The 21,897-nt window shown below is 43.2% G+C and overlaps 1 protein-coding gene across 2 annotated transcripts in view; it reads left to right on the plus strand.

The window, feature by feature from the left end:
* The window catches only part of LOC115122490 (protein Shroom3-like), a 166,312-nt gene that overhangs the window by 63,760 nt on the left and 80,655 nt on the right, over positions 1 to 21,897 (plus strand). For both annotated transcript variants that reach the window (XM_065007629.1, XM_065007630.1), the window contains one exon: positions 10,809 to 10,994. In XM_065007629.1, coding sequence (XP_064863701.1) covers positions 10,809 to 10,994 — 186 coding nt within the window. The remainder of the gene's footprint in view (positions 1 to 10,808; positions 10,995 to 21,897) is intronic.

Here is a 21,897-nt window from a genome sequence, read left to right on the forward strand (position 1 = left end):
AACCTCTTCTTCTGGTTCTGAGCCTCATCCTGAACCTCCACCTCTGATGAATAATCTTCTGGTTCTGAGCCTCATCCTGAATTTATACCTCAGAACCCAAAAAAAGAAAACCAAGAATGGTGCACACTGAGCAGTTATCCTCGCCACTACCAAATGAAAAGTTGAGACGGGAGAGAGGAAGGGATGGCCAACGTTTAGATAGAACAAGCCCGTGACAATGCTACGGGCCGATTATCAGCACAAAATGTCATCACTGAGAGAGCAGGCTCTACAGTACGTCTCAAGCAACAAAGAACCATCAGCAACGCACTCACTAGCTCTCGTTGTTTATGTGGCATGGGCATCCTTCAACTGATGCGTGAAGACGCACACACCATGTAAGCACAAGCTGATAGTAACTGACAATGTGTGACTGCTGTCATATCGACACTTGTATTCATTATCATGCCATTGTTGTTTTTGTGCTGAGTTTCAGTATTTGTCAAGGCCGCCTGGCGCTTCTAATGATGTTTAGGCTACTAGTGTTTTCATCATTTGACCGCCTCGCGTCTTGCTGATCGTGCGTCTTGGTAGTTGGGTATTTTTTTATTTTGTTGTTATAAAAATAAACTGTTACTGTGTTCCAACACATATGCTTTCTGTTTCATAGTTGTAACAAAGGCACTCAACAAAAACACCTGAATTGTCACACAGGCCTGGTCGGTTAGCTAGCTACTGTCTGTCATACAGGCCTGGTCGGTTAGCTAGCTACTGTCTGTCATACAGGCCTGGTCGGTTAGCTAGCTACTGGCTGTCCTACAGGCCTGGTCGGTTAGCTAGCTACTGTCTGTCATATAGGCCTGGTTGGTTAGCTAGCTACTGTCTGTCCTACAGGCCTGGTCGGTTAGCTAGCTACTGTCTGTCTGCAGCATTCTCTTGGTTGATAATGACTTACTGTCCGTCTGCAGCATTCTCTTGGTTGATAATGACTTACTGTCCGTCTGCAGCATTCTCTTGGTTGATAATGACTTACTGTCCATCTGCAGCATTCTCTTGGTTGATAATGACTTTTTATTTTATTTATTTTATTTCACCTTTATTTAACCAGGTAGGCTAGTTGAGAACAAGTTCTCATTTGCAACTGCGACCTGGCCAAGATAAAGCATAGCAGTGTGAACAGACAACACAGAGTTACACATGGAGTAAACAATTAACAAGTCAATAACACAGTAGAAAAAAATGGGCAGTCTATATACAATGTGTGCAAAAGGCATGAGGAGGTAGGCGAATAATACAATTTTGCAGATTAACACTGGGGTGATAAATGATCAGATGGTCATGTACAGGTAGAGATATTGGTGTGCAAAAGAGCAGAAAAGTAAATAAATAAATAAAAATAAAAAAACAGTATAAAAACAGTATGGGAATGAGGTAGGTGAAAATGGGTGGGCTATTTACCAATAGACTATGTACAGCTGCAGCGATCGGTTAGCTGCTCGGATAGCTGATGTTTGAAGTTGGTGAGGAGATAAAAGTCTCCAACTTCAGCGATTTTTGCAGTTCGTTCCAGTCACAGGCAGCAGAGTACTGGAACGAAAGGCGGCCAAATGAGGTATTGGCTTTAGGGATGATCAGTGAGATACACCTGCTGGAGCGTGTGCTACGGATGGGTGTTGCCATCGTGACCAGTGAACTGAGATAAGGCGGAGCTTTACCTAGCATGGACTTGTAGATGACCTGGAGCCAGTGGGTCTGGCGACGAATATGTAGCGAGGGCCAGCCGACTAGAGCATACAAGTCGCAGTGGTGGGTGGTATAAGGTGCTTTGGTGACAAAACGGATGGCACTATGATAGACTGCATCCAGTTTGCTGAGTAGAGTGTTGGAAGCCATTTTGTAGATGACATCGCCGAAATCGAGGATCGGTAGGATAGTCAGTTTTACTAGGGTAAGCTTGGCGGCGTGAGTGAAGGAGGCTTTGTTGCGGAATAGAAAGCCGACTCTAGATTTGATTTTAGATTGGAGATGTTTGATATGAGTCTGGAAGGAGAGTTTGCAGTCTAGCCAGACACCTAGGTACTTATAGATGTCCACATATTCAAGGTCGGAACCATCCAGGGTGGTGATGCTAGTCGGGCATGCGGGTGCAGGCAGCGATCGGTTGAAAAGCATGCATTTGGTTTTACTCGCGTTTAAGAGCAGTTGGAGGCCACGGAAGGAGTGCTGTATGGCATTGAAGCTCGTTTGGAGGTTAGATAGCACAGTGTCCAATGACGGGCCGAAAGTATATAGAATGGTGTCGTCTGCGTAGAGGTGGATCAGGGAATCGCCCGCAGCAAGAGCAACATCATTGATATATACAGAGAAAAGAGTCGGCCCGAGAATTGAACCCTGTGGCACCCCCATAGAGACTGCCAGAGGACCGGACAGCATGCCCTCCGATTTGACACACTGAACTCTGTCTGCAAAGTAATTGGTGAACCAGGCAAGGCAGTCATCCGAGAAACCGAGGCTATTGAGTCTGCCGATCAGAATATGGTGATTGACAGAGTCGAAAGCCTTGGCGAGGTCGATGAAGACGGCTGCACAGTACTGTCTTTTATCGATGGCGGTTATGATATCGTTTAGTACCTTGAGCGTGGCTGAGGTGCACCCGTGACCGGCTCGGAAACCAGATTGCACAGCGGAGAAGGTACGGTGGGATTCGAGATGGTCAGTGACCTGTTTGTTGACTTGGCTTTCGAAGACCTTAGATAGGCAGGGCAGGATGGATATAGGTCTATAGCAGTTTGGGTCCAGGGTGTCTCCCCTTTGAAGAGGGGGATGACTGCGGCAGCTTTCAATCCTTGGGGATCTCAGACGATATGAAAGAGAGGTTGAACAGGCTGGTAATAGGGGTTGCGACAATGGCGGCAGATAGTTTCAGAAATAGAGGGTCCAGATTGTCAAGCCCAGCTGATTTGTACGGGTCTAGGTTTTGCAGCTCTTTCAGAACATCTGCTATCTGGATTTGGGTAAAGGAGAACCTGGAGAGGCTTGGGCGAGGAGCTGCGGGGGGGGCGGAGCTGTTGGCCGAGGTTGGAGTAGCCAGGCGGAAGGCATGGCCAGCCGTTGAGAAGTGCTTATTGAAGCTTTCGATAATCGTGGATTTATCGGTGGAGACCGTGTTACCTAGCCTCAGTGCAGTGGGCAGCTTGGAGGAGGTGCTCTTGTTCTCCATGGACTTCACAGTGTCCCAGAACTTTTTGGAGTTGGAGCTACAGGATGCAAACTTCTGCATGAAGAAGAAGCTGGACAGTAAGTCACTGTCCAAGTTACTGTCCATCTGCAGCATTCTCTTGGTTGATAATGACTTACTGTCCGTTTGCAGCATTCTCTTGGTTGATAATGACTTACTGTCTGTTTGCAGCATTCTCTTGGTTGATAATGACTTACTGTCCGTCTGCAGCATTCTCTTGGTTGATAATGACTTACTGTCCGTCTGCAGCATTCTCTTGGTTGATAATGACTTACTGTCCATCTGCAGCATTATCTTGGTTGATAATGACTTACTGTCCATCTGCAGCATTCTCTTGGTTGATAATGACTTACTGTCTGTTTGCAGCATTCTCTTGGTTGATAATGACTTACTGTCCGTTTGCAGCATTCTCTTGGTTGATAATGACTTACTGTCCGTTTGCAGCATTCTCTTGGTTGATAATGACTTACTGTCCATCTGCAGCATTCTCTTGGTTGATAATGACTTACTGTCTGTTTGCAGCATTCTCTTGGTTGATAATGACTTACTGTCCATCTGCAGCATTCTCTTGGTTGATAATGACTTACTGTCTGTCTGCAGCATTCTCTTGGTTGATAATGACTTACTGTCCATCTGCAGCATTCTCTTGGTTGATAATGACTTACTGTCTGTTTGCAGCATTCTCTTGGTTGATAATGACTTACTGTCCATCTGCAGCATTCTCTTGGTTGATAATGACTTACTGTCTGTTTGCAGCATTCTCTTGGTTGATAATGACTTACTGTCCATCTGCAGCATTCTCTTGGTTGATAATGACTTACTGTCTGTCTGCAGCATTCTCTTGGTTGATAATGACTTACTGTCCATCTGCAGCATTCTCTTGGTTAATAATGACTTACTGTCTGTTTGCAGCATTCTCTTGGTTGATAATGACTTACTGTCTGTCTGCAGCATTCTCTTGGTTGATAATGACTTACTGTCTGTTTGCAGCATTCTCTTGGTTGATAATGACTTACTGTCTGTCTGCAGCATTCTCTTGGTTGATAATGACTTACTGTCTGTCTGCAGCATTCTCTTGGTTGATAATGACTTACTGTCCGTTTGCAGCATTCTCTTGGTTGATAATGACTTACTGTCCATCTGCAGCATTCTCTTGGTTGATAATGACTTACTGTCTGTTTGCAGCATTCTCTTGGTTGATAATGACTTACTGTCCATCTGCAGCATTCTCTTGGTTGATAATGACTTACTGTCTGTCTGCAGCATTCTCTTGGTTGATAATGACTTACTGTCCATCTGCAGCATTCTCTTGGTTGATAATGACTTACTGTCTGTCTGCAGCATTCTCTTGGTTGATAATGACTTACTGTCTGTTTGCAGCATTCTCTTGGTTGATAATGACTTACTGTCTGTCTGCAGCATTCTCTTGGTTGATAATGACTTACTGTCTGTTTGCAGCATTCTCTTGGTTGATAATGACTTACTGTCCTTCTGCTGGCTCTATAAGAGAGCGATATCACACCCTCCACAGCCTGTCAGTCTCACTCAGAGGTTTTCAGCTGGGCTTGCTTTCTTTTGTTTGTCTGTTTTCTGATGCAGACGATGAGAGAGAGAACGAGAGAGCGGTTGTTTATAGATGGATGCAAAGCAGCACAGTTTTAACACAGCGACTATGGGGTGGGTTTTAAATTACTGCCCTATTCAGGTCAGCTTCATGCATATTCATATTTGGTAGTAGGTACAGTTTAGACATAAGATCATTATACTGTATTTTATGATACTGTATTGTATGATACTGTATTATATTATACTGTATTTCCAGATTGCCTTCACAAAAATGACCTCAATGAGCAAGTGGGGGATATAAGATTATACACAGTGTTTGTTGTTAGTTCTCTTTTTTCTAATGGAGATAATAAGAGAGTAGTCAGTAGATATCAGCAACACAGTTATGACTATAGCACCAATATGACATAGTAGACAATAACTACAACCTAGAACTATAGCACTACTATGACATAGTACACAATAACTTCAACCTAGAACTATAGCACCACTATGACATAGTACACAATAACTTCAACCTAGAACTATAGCACCACTATGACATAGTACACAAGAACTACAACCTAGAACTATAGCACTACTATGACATAGTACACAATAACTACAACCTAGAACTATAGCACTACTATGACATAGTACACAATAACTTCAACCTAGAACTATAGCACCACTATGACATAGTACACAAGAACTACAACCTAGTCTGATTTCCCTTTCTATCCATCCGACTCCATAAGTGAAACTAATATAGTAAACGGCTCATCTGTCCAGTCAAAATGTAAGAAATCTTATTAGCTATCGACTATTGGGCCAATATTCTGATTAACATAAAAATGTTTCACTCTTTATGCGATGCAGAGAACACCGAAATAATAATTATCATTTAATGACCATACTGAATTGTTGTAATGTTTGTTTATGTGTCAATTAATCCCATAAGGGATGGGTTGCCAATTGGTGATTTGACACAAAAATAAATGTTAATTTATTCATATATCGTGTCATTTGAGGTCATATGTGTGGAATGTGTATATGAACCAATCAGAGAAGAGGTAACCTCATAAACAATGATGTGTATATGAACCAATCAGAGAAGAGGTAACCTCATAAACAATGATGTGTATATGAACCAATCAGAGAAGTGTTAACCTCATAAACAAAAACGCATCTCATTAGCCTAGTTAACTACTGTACTGCTCTGGAGAGAGGAGAGACTAGAGGCATTGTCTGCATCCCAAATGGCTCTCGTATGACTCTGTTCAGAAGTAGTGCATTATAGTGCAACATTTTGTTTTATATGACAATACATTTACTGATAGATTAGTACATGACTACTGACACTGGGTACTATATTGAGTGTTAGCGATCTATCTAATGTGCTTAGAATTTTCACTTCCTCGTGGTGAATTAGCCTATGATGTTAGTGCACATAAAGATTGTAGGCAAATTCATCTCTATTGAACAACAATTCATGAAAATCACTGGATTAGATTGGACATCATAATATCTGGAATCATGTGTTCCTGTTAGAAGATTCAACAAACAATTCAACAACAAAACATTTATTGAATGTGTTCTATTGCATCATCTAAAGCTCTGTGAATGACTAAGGTGATTACAAAACATTTATTGAATGTGTTCTATTGCATCATCTAAAGCTCTGTGAATGACTAAGGTGATTACAAAACATTTATTGAATGTGTTCTATTGCATCATCTAAAGCTCTGTGAATAACTAAGGTGATTACAAAACATTTATTGAATGTGTTCTATTGCATCATCTAAAGCTCTGTGAATGACTAAGGTGATTACAAAACATTTATTGAATGTGTTCTATTGCATCATCTAAAGCTCTGTGAATGACTAAGGTGATTACAAAACATTTATTGAATGTGTTCTATTGCATCATCTAAAGCTCTGTGAATGACTAAGGTGATTACAAAACATTTATTGAATGTGTTCTATTGCATCATCTAAAGCTCTGTGAATGACTAAGGTGATTACAAAACATTTATTGAATGTGTTCTATTGCATCATCTAAAGCTCTGTGAATGACTAAGGTGATTACAAAACATTTATTGAATGTGTTATATTGCATCATCTAAAGCTCTGTGAATGACTAAGGTGATTACAAAACATTTATTGAATGTGTTCTATTGCATCATCTAAAGCTCTGTGAATGACTAAGGTGATTACAAAACATTTATTGAATGTGTTCTATTGCATCATCTAAAGCTCTGTGAATGACTAAGGTGATTACAAAACATTTATTGAATGTGTTCTATTGCATCATCTAAAGCTCTGTGAATGACTAAGGTGATTACAAAACATTTATTGAATGTGTTCTATTGCATCATCTAAAGCTCTGTGAATGACTAAGGGGATTACAAAACATTTATTGAATGTGTTCTATTGCATCATCTAAAGCTCTGTGAATGACTAAGGTGATTACAAAACATTTATTGAATGTGTTCTATTGCATCATCTAAAGCTCTGTGAATGACTAAGGTGATTACGAAACATTTATTTTCTGTGAAATTGCGAGAAAAAAAATTGGTGCGACCAAACCAGTTGGTGGCACAACCAACTGAAAAAGTTAGTCTGGAGTCCTGGCTTCAGCCTAGACGCCTGACTGGCAAAGCTACTCCTTTTCGTGTTTAGTGGTCAGTGACAATGAAGAGTGACAGGAAAGTAGGAAGGAGAGAGTGTGTTAGAATGGTAGACTGACTCGGATTTAAACCCACTCCAACAGAGGAGCTTACATATCCTCAAAAGGTTCTACAGTTGCACCATCGAGAGCCTGGTATGGCAACTGCTCTGCCTCCGACCGCGAGGCACTACAGAGTGTAGTGCGAACTGCCCAGTACATCACTGGGGTCAAGCTTCCTGCCATCCAGGACCCCTATACCAGGCGGTGTCAGAGGAAGGCCCTGAAAATTGTCAAAGACTCCAGCCACCCTAGTCATAGACTGTCCTCTCTGCTACCACACGGCAAGCGGTACCGGAGCACCAAGTCTAGGTCCAAGAGGCTTCTAAACAGCTTCTACCCCCAAGCCATAAGACTCCTGAACATCTAGTCAAATGGCTACCCAGACTGGTGATTTGAAATATGTTCTGAGGGCAGCGGCTGTAACCATCCACTACACCACCCCAGGCCACACGCTACTGTTGAATAGCACCGGCTGTAACCATCCACTACACCCCCCCAGGCCACACGCTACTGTTGAATAGCACCGGCTGTAACCATCCACTACACCACCCCAGGCCACACGCTACTGTTGAATAGCACCGGCTGTAACCATCCACTACACCACCCCAGGCCACACGCTACTGTTGAATAGCACCGGCTGTAACCATCCACTACACCCCCCCAGGCCACACGCTACTGTTGAATAGCACCGGCTGTAACCATCCACTACACCACCCCAGGCCACACGCTACTGTTGAATAGCACCGGCTGTAACCATCCACTACACCACCCCAGGCCACAGGCTACTGTTGAATAGCACCGGCTGTAACCATCCACTACACAGTTAGTAAGGATTTAGCTAGTTAGCAAGGATTTAGCTAGTTAGTAAGGATTTAGCTAGTTAGTAAGGACTTAGCTAGTTAGTAAGGATTTAGCTAGTTAGTAAGGACTTAGCTAGTTAGTAAGGATTTAGCTAGTTAGTAAGGATTTAGCTAGTTAGAAAGGATTTAGCTAGTTACTAAGGATTTAGCTAGTTAGTAAGGACTTAGCTAGTTGGTAAGGATTTAGCTAGTTAGTAAGGACTTAACTAGTTAGTAAGGATTTAGCTAGTTAGTAAGGATTTAGCTAGTTAGTAAGGACCTAGCTAGTTAGTAAATCAAATCAAATCAAATGTATTTATATAGCCCTTCGTACATCAGCTGATATCTCAAAGTGCTGTACAGAAACCCAGCCTAAAACCCCAAACAGCAAACAATGCAGGTGTAAAAGCACGGTGGCTAGGAAAAACTCCCTAGAAAGGCCAAAACCTAGGAAGAAACCTAGAGAGGAACCAGGCTATGTGGGGTGGCCAGTCCTCTTCTGGCTGTGCCAGGTAGAGATTATAACAGAACATGACCAAGATGTTCAAATGTTCATAAATGACCAGCATGGTTGAATAATAGTAAGGCAGAACAGTTGAAACTGGAGCAGCAGCATGGCCAGGTGGACTGGGGACAGCAAGGAGTCATCATGTCAGGTAGTCCTGGGACATGGTCCTAGGGCCCAGGCCAGTTGAAACTGGAGCAGCAGCATGGCCAGGTGGACTGGGGACAGCAAGGAGTCATCATGTCAGGTAGTCCTGGGGCATGGTCCTAGGGCTCAGGTCCTCCGAGAGAGAGAAAGAAAGAGAGAAGGAGAGAATTAGAGAACGCACACTTAGATTCACACAGGACACCGAATAGGACAGGAGAAGTACTCCAGATATAACAAACTGACCCTAGCCCCCCGACACATAAACTACTGCAGCATAAATACTGGAGGCTGAGACAGGAGGGGTCAGGAGACACTGTGGCCCCATCCGAGGACACCCCCTCGTAAGGATTTAGCTAGTTAGTAAGGACTTAGCTAGTTAGTAAGGATTTAGCTAGTTAGTAAGGACTTAGCTAGTTAGAAAGGATTTAGCTAGTTAGTAAGGACTTAGCTAGTTAGTAAGGATTTAGCTAGTTAGTAAGGACTTAGCTAGTTGGTAAGGATTTAGCTAGTTAGTAAGGATTTAGCTAGTTAGAAAGGATTTAGCTAGTTAGTAAGGACTTAGCTAGTTGGTAAGGATTTAGCTAGTTAGTAAGGATTTATCTAGTTAGTAAGGATTTAGCTAGTTAGTAAGGACTTAGCTAGTTAGTAAGGATTTAGCTATTTCATAAGGATTTAGCTAGTTAGTAAGGATTTAGCTAGTTATGAATGCGTGCCACAACCAAGAGCTGACCCATGTGACCTCCTCTTGACCTTTAAATCAGATCAGTTTAAAATCCTGGATGCTTTCCTTGATGTTGGTAAGCTGGGAGTGCTGTGAAAACATTGTGGTGAAGAAAGAATTAGCCGGGACTGGATGTGACACATTATACACTATTACCTCTTCTGGTTTAGTGGTTGACTTTAAGTACGGGAGCATTCACTGTATAAAAACCCATGTTGGGTTGGTACGTTCTGGGTTGGTACTGGGTTGGTACGTGCTGGGTTGGTACTGGGTTGGTACGTGCTGGGTTGGTACTGGGTTGGTATGTGCTGGGTTGGTACTGGGTTGGTACGTGCTGGGTTGGTACGTGCTGGGTTGGTACTGGGTTGGTACGTGCTGGGTTGGTACTGGGTTGGTATGTGCTGGGTTGGTACTGGGTTGGTGCTGGGTTGGTACTGGGTTGGTATGTGCTGGGTTGGTACTGGGTTGGTACGTGCTGGGTTGGTACTGGGTTGGTACGTGCTGGGTTGGTACTGGGTTGGTACGTGCGTGCTGGGTTGGTACTGGGTTGGTACGTGCTGGGTTGGTACTGGGTTGGTACGTGCTGGGTTGGTACTGGGTTGGTACTGGGTTGGTACTGGGTTGGTATTGGGTTGGTACTGGGTTGGTACATGCTGGGTTGGTATTGGGTTGGTACATGCCCGGGTTGGTACTGGATTGGTACTGGGTTGGTATTGGTTTGGTACTGGGTTGGTATTGGTTTGGTACTGGATTGGTATTGGGTTGGTACTGGGTTGGTACATGCCCGGGTTGGTATTGGGTTGGTACTGGGTTGGTACCGGGTTGGTACTGGGTTGGTATTGGGTTGGTACTGGGTTGGTACTGGGTTGGTACCGGGTTGGTACTGGGTTGGTACTGGGGTAGTACTGGGTCGGTACCGGGTTGGTACCGGGGTGATACTGGGTTGGTACCGGGTTGGTACTGGGACGGTACTGGGTTGGTATTGGGTTGGTACTGTGTCAGTACTGCGTTGGTACCGGGTTGGTAGGCTACTCTGTCAGCTGACAGTGGGTAGTAGTAGTGCTTTCCCTCTCACTGCTCTGACTATCTCTGTCTCTTCCTCAGGGAGTGCTGCCCAGGCTCCTGCTGTGGTGACCCCACCCTCACCACACTGACCCTGCCCACCCTCACCCCCCTACCCACCATCGGTCCTCCCTCGGACCACCACACTCCCCTCTCCTCCGTTCACGGAACCCCCAGAGAAAATCGAGGAGGATGTTCTGGAGGAGTTAAACTACGCATCAAAAACAGGTCAGTCCTGGGCCAGTCTCTGTATGCCTCTATGGGCAAGTTTACCGGACACAGATCAAACCTAACCCTGTACTAAAAAGATATTTCAATAGATATTCTCCATTGAACATGCTTTTTTAGGCCACAACTAGGTTTAATCTTGGTCAGGGAAACCAGCCCTATAAGGCTCTGTGTGAGTAGTGTTACTTCTGCAAACGGTTTGATTCTGTCCCTGTCTTCTCAACCCAACCTGGGCTCGAACCAGAGACCCTCTGAACTGCCTCCTACGAAGCGGCGTTACCTATCGCTCCACAAAAGCCTCGGTCCTTGCAGAGAAAAGGGAAACGACTACTTCAAGGTCCCAGAGCGAGTGACGTCACTGATTGAAATGTTATTAGCGCACACTGCTAACTAGCTAGGCATTTCACAGCCGTTCCACGTACAGTAGCCTGGCTGGATATACTGTATGTACAGTATGTCTATTTGGGTGTGTTTCTGAACAGTACAAGTGTTTTGGGTCTGTGTGGGTAATGTTTGCATTGTGTCTGTGTTTGTGTATCTGGGTGTGGCATCCATCTTTGACTCTACTGAGATTTGAGTCAGACTCTGTTTATGTTTGACTTTGTTTTGATGGGGGAGAGAGAGAGAGAGAGAGAGAGAGAGAGGGAGAGAGAGATATAAACAGAGTGAAAGAGAGACAGAGAGGGAGGGAGAGAGTTGAAAGAGGCTTGAGAGACAGAAAGAAATCAAGACAGAGAGATAGACAGAGAGAGAGAGAAAAGGAGAGAGTGGGAGAGAGAGAGAGAGAGAGAAGGAGAGATCGAGAAAGGAAGATTAAAAAAATAGAGAAAGAGAGATATAATAAGAATAAGTTCATTTTCATTGTTTATTTCACTTTTGTATATTATCTACCTCACTTGCTTTGGCAATGTTAACACGTTTCCCATGCCAATAAAGCTCCTCGAATTGAATTGAATTGAACAAGAGAGAGACAGAGAAAGGTAAAAAGTTCAGCGAGAGGGGATAGATATTCATAGCTAACGGCCCTGTCAGCTTGTCCTGTCTGGTTCAGGAAGAGAAGGGGCTGTGTCCCAGACGGTACCCGTATCCATATATAGTCCACTTCTTTTAACCAGGGCCCACATAGGAAGGAAGCTCTACGGGATGCTCCTGTCCCCAACCATTGTTATGACCACTTCCAATCTTCATGTCTCTCACGCTGCAGGAAACAGGAAATAAGGGGGAATTTATACAGGAAGTCATGTTAGTGACAGGAATCAAGTCAAACGGTATTCGTCACAAGCTTTGTAAACAACAGGTAGAGACTAACAGTGGAATACTTACTTATGGGCCCTTCCCAAAACTGTAGAGAGAAAGAAAATAGATAAATATTAGAAAAGTAAAACACATAATAATACATGTAATAATAGATACACAATGAGTTTTAAAAAAAATAATTTAAATACCTTTATTTAACCAGGTAGGCTAGTTGAGAACACCTTTATTTAACCAGGTAGGCTAGTTGAGAACACCTTTATTTAACCAGGTAGGCTAGTTGAGAACACCTTTATTTAACCAGGTAGGCTAGTTGAGAACACCTTTATTTAACCAGGTAGGCTAGTTGAGAACACCTTTATTTAACCAGGTAGGCTAGTTGAGAACACCTTTATTTAACCAGGTAGGCTAGTTGAGAACACCTTTATTTAACCAGGTAGGCTAGTTGAGAACACCTTTATTTAACCAGGTAGGCTAGTTGAGAACACCGTTATTTAACCAGGTAGGCTAGTTGAGAACACCTTTATTTAACCAGGTAGGCTAGTTGAGAACACCTTTATTTAACCAGGTAGGCTAGTTGAGAACACCTTTATTTAACCAGGTAGGCTAGTTGAGAACACCGTTATTTAACCAGGTAGGCTAGTTGAGAACACCTTTATTTAACCAGGTAGGCTAGTTGAGAACACCTTTATTTAACCAGGTAGGCTAGTTGAGAACACCTTTATTTAACCAGGTAGGCTAGTTGAGAACACCTTTATTTAACCAGGTAGGCTAGTTGAGAACACCGTTATTTAACCAGGTAGGCTAGTTGAGAACACCTTTATTTAACCAGGTAGGCTAGTTGAGAACACCTTTATTTAACCAGGTAGGCTAGTTGAGAACACCGTTATTTAACCAGGTAGGCTAGTTGAGAACACCTTTATTTAACCAGGTAGGCTAGTTGAGAACACCTTTATTTAACCAGGTAGGCTAGTTGAGAACACCGTTATTTAACCAGGTAGGCTAGTTGAGAACACCTTTATTTAACCAGGTAGGCTAGTTGAGAACACCTTTATTTAACCAGGTAGGCTAGTTGAGAACACCTTTATTTAACCAGGTAGGCTAGTTGAGAACACCTTTATTTAACCAGGTAGGCTAGTTGAGAACACCTTTATTTAACCAGGTAGGCTAGTTGAGAACACCTTTATTTAACCAGGTAGGCTAGTTGAGAACACCTTTATTTAACCAGGTAGGCTAGTTGAGAACACCTTTATTTAACCAGGTAGGCTAGTTGAGAACACCTTTATTTAACCAGGTAGGCTAGTTGAGAACACCTTTATTTAACCAGGTAGGCTAGTTGAGAACACCTTTATTTAACCAGGTAGGCTAGTTGAGAACACCGTTATTTAACCAGGTAGGCTAGTTGAGAACACCGTTATTTAACCAGGTAGGCTAGTTGAGAACACCTTTATTTAACCAGGTAGGCTAGTTGAGAACACCTTTATTTAACCAGGTAGGCTAGTTGAGAACACCTTTATTTAACCAGGTAGGCTAGTTGAGAACACCTTTATTTAACCAGGTAGGCTAGTTGAGAACACCGTTATTTAACCAGGTAGGCTAGTTGAGAACACCGTTATTTAACCAGGTAGGCTAGTTGAGAACACCTTTATTTAACCAGGTAGGCTAGTTGAGAACACCTTTATTTAACCAGGTAGGCTAGTTGAGAACACCTTTATTTAACCAGGTAGGCTAGTTGAGAACACCTTTATTTAACCAGGTAGGCTAGTTGAGAACACCGTTATTTAACCAGGTAGGCTAGTTGAGAACACCTTTATTTAACCAGGTAGGCTAGTTGAGAACACCTTTATTTAACCAGGTAGGCTAGTTGAGAACACCTTTATTTAACCAGGTAGGCTAGTTGAGAACACCTTTATTTAACCAGGTAGGCTAGTTGAGAACACCTTTATTTAACCAGGTAGGCTAGTTGAGAACACCTTTATTTAACCAGGTAGGCTAGTTGAGAACACCTTTATTTAACCAGGTAGGCTAGTTGAGAACACCTTTATTTAACCAGGTAGGCTAGTTGAGAACACCTTTATTTAACCAGGTAGGCTAGTTGAGAACACCGTTATTTAACCAGGTAGGCTAGTTGAGAACACCTTTATTTAACCAGGTAGGCTAGTTGAGAACACCTTTATTTAACCAGGTAGGCTAGTTGAGAACACCTTTATTTAACCAGGTAGGCTAGTTGAGAACACCTTTATTTAACCAGGTAGGCTAGTTGAGAACACCGTTATTTAACCAGGTAGGCTAGTTGAGAACACCGTTATTTAACCAGGTAGGCTAGTTGAGAACACCTTTATTTAACCAGGTAGGCTAGTTGAGAACACCTTTATTTAACCAGGTAGGCTAGTTGAGAACACCTTTATTTAACCAGGTAGGCTGGTTGAGAACACCTTTATTTAACCAGGTAGGCTAGTTGAGAACACCTTTATTTAACCAGGTAGGCTAGTTGAGAACACCTTTATTTAACCAGGTAGGCTAGTTGAGAACACCTTTATTTAACCAGGTAGGCTAGTTGAGAACACCTTTATTTAACCAGGTAGGCTAGTTGAGAACACCTTTATTTAACCAGGTAGGCTAGTTGAGAACACCTTTATTTAACCAGGTAGGCTAGTTGAGAACACCTTTATTTAACCAGGTAGGCTAGTTGAGAACACCTTTATTTAACCAGGTAGGCTAGTTGAGAACACCTTTATTTAACCAGGTCGGCTAGTTGAGAACACCTTTATTTAACCAGGTAGGCTAGTTGAGAACACCTTTATTTAACCAGGTAGGCTAGTTGAGAACACCTTTATTTAACCAGGTAGGCTAGTTGAGAACACCTTTATTTAACCAGGTAGGCTAGTTGAGAACACCTTTATTTAACCAGGTAGGCTAGTTGAGAACACCTTTATTTAACCAGGTAGGCTAGTTGAGAACACCTTTATTTAACCAGGTAGGCTAGTTGAGAACACCTTTATTTAACCAGGTAGGCTAGTTGAGAACACCTTTATTTAACCAGGTAGGCTAGTTGAGAACACCTTTATTTAACCAGGTAGGCTAGTTGAGAACAAGTTCTCATTTGCAACTGCGACCTGGCCAAGATAAAGCATAGCAGTGTGAACAGACAACACAGAGTTACACATGGAGTAAACAATTAACAAGTCAATAACACAGTAGAGAAAAAAAGAGAGTCTATATACATTGTGTGCAAAAGGCATGAGGAGGTAGGCGAATAATTACAATTTTGCAGATTAACACTGGAGTGATAAATGATCAGATGGTCATGTACAGGTAGAGATATTGGTGTGCAAAATAGCAGAAAAGTAAATAAATATAAACAGTAATGATAACTAGGCTATATACAAGGGGTACCAGTACTGAGTAATGATAACTAGGCTATATACAAGGGGTACCAGTACTGAGTATTGATAACTAGTCTATATACAAGGGGTACCAGTACTGAGTAATGATAACTAGGCTATATACACAGGGTACCAGTACTGAGTAATGATAACTAGGCTATATACACAGAGTACCAGTACTGAGTAATGATAACTAGGCTATATACAAGGGGTACCAGTACTGAGTAATGATAACTAGGCTATATACAAGGGGTACCAGTACTGAGTAATGATAACTAGGCTATATACAAGGGTACCAGTACTGAGTAATGATAACTAGGCTATATACAAGGGGTACCAGTACTGAGTAATGATAACTAGGCTATATACAAGGGTACCAGTACTGAGTAATGATAACTAGGCTATATACAAGGGTACCAGTACTGAGTAATGATAACATGGTTATATACAAGGGGTACCAGTACTGAGTAATGATAACTAGACTATATACAAGGGGTACCAGTACTGAGTAATGATAACTAGACTATATACAAGGGGTACCAGTACTGAGTAATGATAACTAGACTATATACACAGGGTACCAGTACTGAGTAATGATAACTAGGCTATATACAAGGGGTACCAGTACTGAGTAATGATAACTAGGCTATATACAAGGGGTACCAGTACTGAGTAATGATAACTAGACTATATACACAGGGTACCAGTACTGAGTAATGATAACTAGACTATATACAAGGGGTACCAGTACTGAGTAATGATAACTAGGCTATATACAAGGGGTACCAGTACTGAGTAATGATAACTAGACTATATACACAGGGTACCAGTACTGAGTAATGATAACTAGTCTATATACAAGGGGTACCAGTACTGAGTAATGATAACTAGGCTATATACAAGGGGTACCAGTAATGATAACTAGTCTATATACAAGGGGTACCAGTACTGAGTAATGATAACTAGACTATATACACAGGGTACCAGTACTGAGTAATGATAACTAGACTATATACACAGGGTACCAGTACTGAGTAATGATAACTAGTCTATATACAAGGGGTACCAGTACTGAGTAATGATAACTAGGCTATATACAAGGGGTACCAGTACTGAGTAATGATAACTAGGCTATATACAAGGGGTACCAGTACTGAGTAATGATAACTAGGCTATATACAAGGGGTACCAGTACTGAGTAATGATAACTAGACTATATACACAGGGTACCAGTACTGAGTAATGATAACTAGACTATATACAAGGGGTACCAGTACTGAGTAATGATAAATAGGCTATATACAAGGGGTACCAGTAATGATAACTAGTCTATATACAAGGGGTACCAGTACTGAGTAATGATAACTAGTCTATATACAAGGGGTACCAGTACTGAGTAATGATAACTAGGCTATATACAAGGGGTACCAGTACTGAGTAATGATAACTAGTCTATATACAAGGGGTACCAGTACTGAGTAATGATAACTAGTCTATATACAAGGGGTACCGGTACTGTGTAATGATAACTAGGCTATATACAAGGGGTACCAGTACTGAGTAATGATAACTAGGCTATATACAAGGGTACCAGTACTGAGTAATGATAACTAGGCTATATACAAGGGGTACCAGTACTGAGTAATGATAACTAGGCTATATACAAGGGGTACCAGTACTGAGTAATGATAACTAGTCTATATACAAGGGGTACCAGTACTGAGTAATGATAACTAGGCTATATACAAGGGGTACCAGTACTGAGTAATGATAACTAGGCTATATACAAGGGTACCAGTACTGAGTAATGATAACTAGTCTATATACAAGGGGTACCAGTACTGAGTAATGATAACTAGTCTATATACAAGGGGTACCGGTACCAGTAATGATAACTAGTCTATATACAAGGGGTACCGGTACTGTGTAATGATAACTAGGCTATATACAAGGGGTACCAGTACTGAGTAATGATAACTAGGCTATATACAAGGGTACCAGTACTGAGTAATGATAACTAGGCTATATACAAGGGGTACCAGTACTGAGTAATGATAACTAGGCTATATACAAGGGGTACCAGTACTGAGTAATGATAACTAGTCTATATACAAGGGTACCAGTACTGAGTAATGATAACTAGGCTATATACAAGGGGTACCAGTACTGTAATGATAATGATAACTAGTCTATATACAAGGGGTACCAGTACTGAGTAATGATAACTAGGCTATATACAAGGGGTACCAGTACTGAGTAATGATAACTAGACTATATACACAGGGTACCAGTACTGAGTAATGATAACTAGTCTATATACAAGGGGTACCAGTACTGAGTAATGATAACTAGTCTATATACAAGGGGTACCGGTACTGTGTAATGATAACTAGGCTATATACAAGGGGTACCAGTACTGAGTAATGATAACTAGGCTATATACAAGGGTACCAGTACTGAGTAATGATAACTAGGCTATATACACAGGGTACCAGTACTGAGTAATGATAACTAGGCTATAAACTTTAAAAACAGACAGACCATCTTGATAAATAGGACCAAACAGATCAGATCAAGCCGCCCAGAAGGTTCATCCTGGCCGTTCCATGGTGTAGTGGAGTGGAGCACCGCCCATTTTAGTTGGTACCGTTTCAGCGGAATGTTCAAAGTGAACTGAATAATTCAACAGTGTTCTAAACGTTCTGTCTCCCTTCTGTATCCTAAAGGGCCCCCTATGACCAACAGTGTTCTAAACATTCTGTCTCCCTTCTGTATCCTAAAGGGCCCCCTATGACCAACAGTGTTCTAAACATTCTGTCTCCCTTCTGTATCCTAAAGGGCCCCCTATGACCAACAGTGTTCTAAACATTCTGTCTCCCTTCTGTATCCCAAATGGCACCCTATTACCAACAGTGTTCTAAACGTTCTGTCTCCCTTCTGTATCCTAAAGGACCCCTATGACCAACAGTGCCCTCGGAAACTATTCAGAACCCTTTACGTTTTCAATATTTTGTTACGTTACAGCCTTATTCTAAAATCTAGGGAAGGATACAAAAAAAAACATTTCTGCAGCATTGAAGGTCCCCAAGAACACAATGGCCTCCATCATTCTTAATGGAAGAAGTTTGGAACCACCAAGACTCTTCCTGGAGCTGGCCGCCCGGCAAAACTGAATAATGGGTGGAGAAGGGCCTTGGTCAGGGGAGTGACCAAGAACCTGATGGTCACTCTGACAGAGATCTAGAGTTTCTCTGTGGAGATGGGAAAACCTCACAGAAGGACAACCATCTCTGCAGCACTCCACCAATCAGGCCTTTATGGTAGAGTGGCCAGACGGAAGCCACTCCTCAGTAAAAGGCACATAACAGCCTGCTTGGAGTTTGCTTAAAGGCACTCTCAGACCATGAGAAACAAGATTATCTGGTTTGATGAAACCAAGATTGAACTCTTTGGCCTAAATGTCAAGGGTCAGGTCTGGAGGAAACCTGGCACCATCCCTACGGTGAAGCATGGTGGTGGCAGCATCATCCTGTGGCGATGTTTTTCAGTGGCAGAGACTGGGAGACTAGTCAGGATCGAGGGAAAGATGAACGGAGGAAAGTATAGAGAGATCCTAGATAAAAACCTGCCCCAGAGTGCTCAGGACCTCAGACTGGAGCAAAGGTTCAACTTCCAACAGGACAATGACCCTAAGCACAGGGCCAAGACAACGCAGGAGTGGCTTTGAGACAAGTCTCTGAATGTCTTTGAGTGGCCCAACCAACTTGACAGAGCTTGAGAGGATCTGCAGAGAAGAATGCGAGAAACTCCCCAAATACAGGTGTGCCAAGCTTGTAGCGTCATACCCAAGAAGACTTTAGGCTGTAATCGCTGCCTAAGGTGCTTCAATAAAGTACTGAGTAAAGGGTCTGAATACTTATAATAATAATATTATTATTTTTTAAATAAATTAGCAAATATTTCTATTGTGATATTGTGATGTCATTATGGGGTATTGTGATGTCATTATGGGGTATTGTGATGTCATTATGGGGTATTGTGATGTCATTATGGGGTATTGTGATGTCATTATGAGGTATTGTGTGTAGATTGATAAGAGGAAAAAAACAATTTAAATCATTTTAGAAGAAAGCTGTCAATGGGTTTGAAAACTTTCCGAAGGCACTGTATGAAGTGGCTATGGTCAAACGAAGTGCACTAGAAAGGTACTAGGGTGCCATTTGGGAGTCAGACTCTGATAAATGGATGGATGTTATTGGAGGCCTAGTGAAAGCATTGCCATAGAAACCGTCTGTAAAACCATGGCACTGTAATTTCATTGTGTACACAACACTACCAGCCAAATATGTCTGTGTAGACCTAGTCTAGGGCCTCGCTGTGTTACGGCTGCGCAGTGCAGAATATGTAGAGAGAGAAAAGGACTTTCTAACAATGTCTTAGGGTTTGACTTCTGTACAAACTGGCCCTTTACTGTGAGAGCAGAGTAGAGTAGAGTAGGGCAGAGCAGAGTAGAGTAGGGCAGAGTAGAGTAGGGCAGAGCAGGGCAGAGTAGAGTAGGGCAGAGTAGAGTAGAGTAGGGCAGAGTAGAGTAGGGCAGAGTAGAGTAGGGCAGAGTAGAGTAGGGCAGAGCAGGGCAGAGTAGAGTAGGGCAGAGTAGAGTAGAGTAGGGCAGAGTAGAATAGGGCAGAGTAGGGCAGAGTAGAGTAGGGCAGAGCAGGGCAGAGCAGAGTAAGGCAGAGCAGAGTAGAGTAGGGCAGAGTAGAGTAGGGCAGAGTAGAGTAGGGCAGAGTAGAGCAGGGCAGAGCAGGGCAGAGCAGAGTAAGGCAGAGCAGAGTAGAGTAGGGCAGAGTAGAGTAGTGCAGAGCAGAGTAAGGCAGAGCAGAGTAGGGCAGAGTAGAGCAGGGCAGAGCAGGGCAGAGTAGAGTAAGGCAGAGTAGAGTAGAGTAGGGCAGAGTAGAGTAGGGCAGAGTAGAGTAGAGTAGGGCAGAGTAGAGCAGGGCAGAGTAGAGTAAGGCAGAGTAGAGTAGAGTAGGGCAGAGTAGAGTAGGGCAGAGTAGAGTAGGGCAGAGTAGGGTAGGGCAGAGTAGAGCAGGGCAGAGTAGAGTAAGGCAGAGTAGAGTAGAGTAGGGCAGAGTAGAGTAGGGCAGAGTAGAGTAGAGTAGGGCAGAGTAGGGTAGAATAGGGCAGAGCAGGGCAGAGCAGAGTAAGGCAGAGCAGAGTAGAGTAGGGCAGAGTAGAGTAGGGCAGAGCAGGGCAGAGCAGAGTAAGGCAGAGTAGAGTAGAGTAGGGCAGAGTAGAGTAGGGCAGAGCAGGGCAGAGCAGAGTAAGGCAGAGCAGAGTAGAGTAGGGCAGAGTAGAGTAGAGTAGGGCAGAGTAGGGTAGAATAGGGCAGAGCAGGGCAGAGCAGAGTAAGGCAGAGCAGAGTAGAGTAGGGCAGAGTAGAGTAGGGCAGAGCAGGGCAGAGCAGAGTAAGGCAGAGTAGAGTAGAGTAGGGCAGAGCAGGGCAGAGCAGAGTAAGGCAGAGCAGAGTAGAGTAGGGCAGAGTAGAGCAGGGCAGAGCAGAGTAGAGTAGAGTAGGGCAGAGTAGAGTAGGGCAGAGTAGAGTAGGGCAGAGTAGGGTAGGGCAGAGTAGAGTAGGGTAGAGTAGAGTAGGGCAGAGTAGAGTAGGGCAGAGCAGGGCAGAGTAGAGTAGAGTAGGGCAGAGTAGAGTAGGGCAGAGTAGAGTAGAGTAGGGCAGAGTAGGGCAGAGTAGAGTAGGGTAGAGTAGAGCAGGGCAGAGTAGAGTAGGGCAGAGCAGGGCAGAGTAGAGTAGGGCAGAGTAGAGTAGAGTAGGACAGAGTAGGGTAGGGCAGAGTAGAGTAGGGTAGAGTAGAGTAGGGCAGAGTAGAGTAGGGCAGAGCAGGGCAGAGTAGAGTAGAGTAGGGCAGAGTAGAGTAGGGCAGAGTAGAGTAGAGTAGGGCAGAGTAGGGTAGGGCAGAGTAGAGTAGGGTAGAGTAGAGTAGGGCAGAGTAGCAGAGTAGGGTAGAGTAGAGTAGGGCAGAGTAGAGTAAGGCAGAGCAGAGTAGAGTAGGGCAGAGTAGAGTAGGGCAGAGCAGGGCAGAGTAGAGTAGAGTAGGGCAGAGTAGAGTAGGGCAGAGTAGAGTAGGGCAGAGTAGGGTAGGGCAGAGTAGAGTAGGGTAGAGTAGAGTAGGGCAGAGTAGAGTAGAGTAGGGTAGAGTAGAGTAGGGCAGAGTAGAGTAGAGTAGGGCAGAGTAGGGTAGGGC

Source organism: Oncorhynchus nerka, linkage group LG22 (genome assembly GCF_034236695.1).
Source record: "Oncorhynchus nerka isolate Pitt River linkage group LG22, Oner_Uvic_2.0, whole genome shotgun sequence".
NCBI lineage: Eukaryota > Metazoa > Chordata > Actinopteri > Salmoniformes > Salmonidae > Oncorhynchus > Oncorhynchus nerka.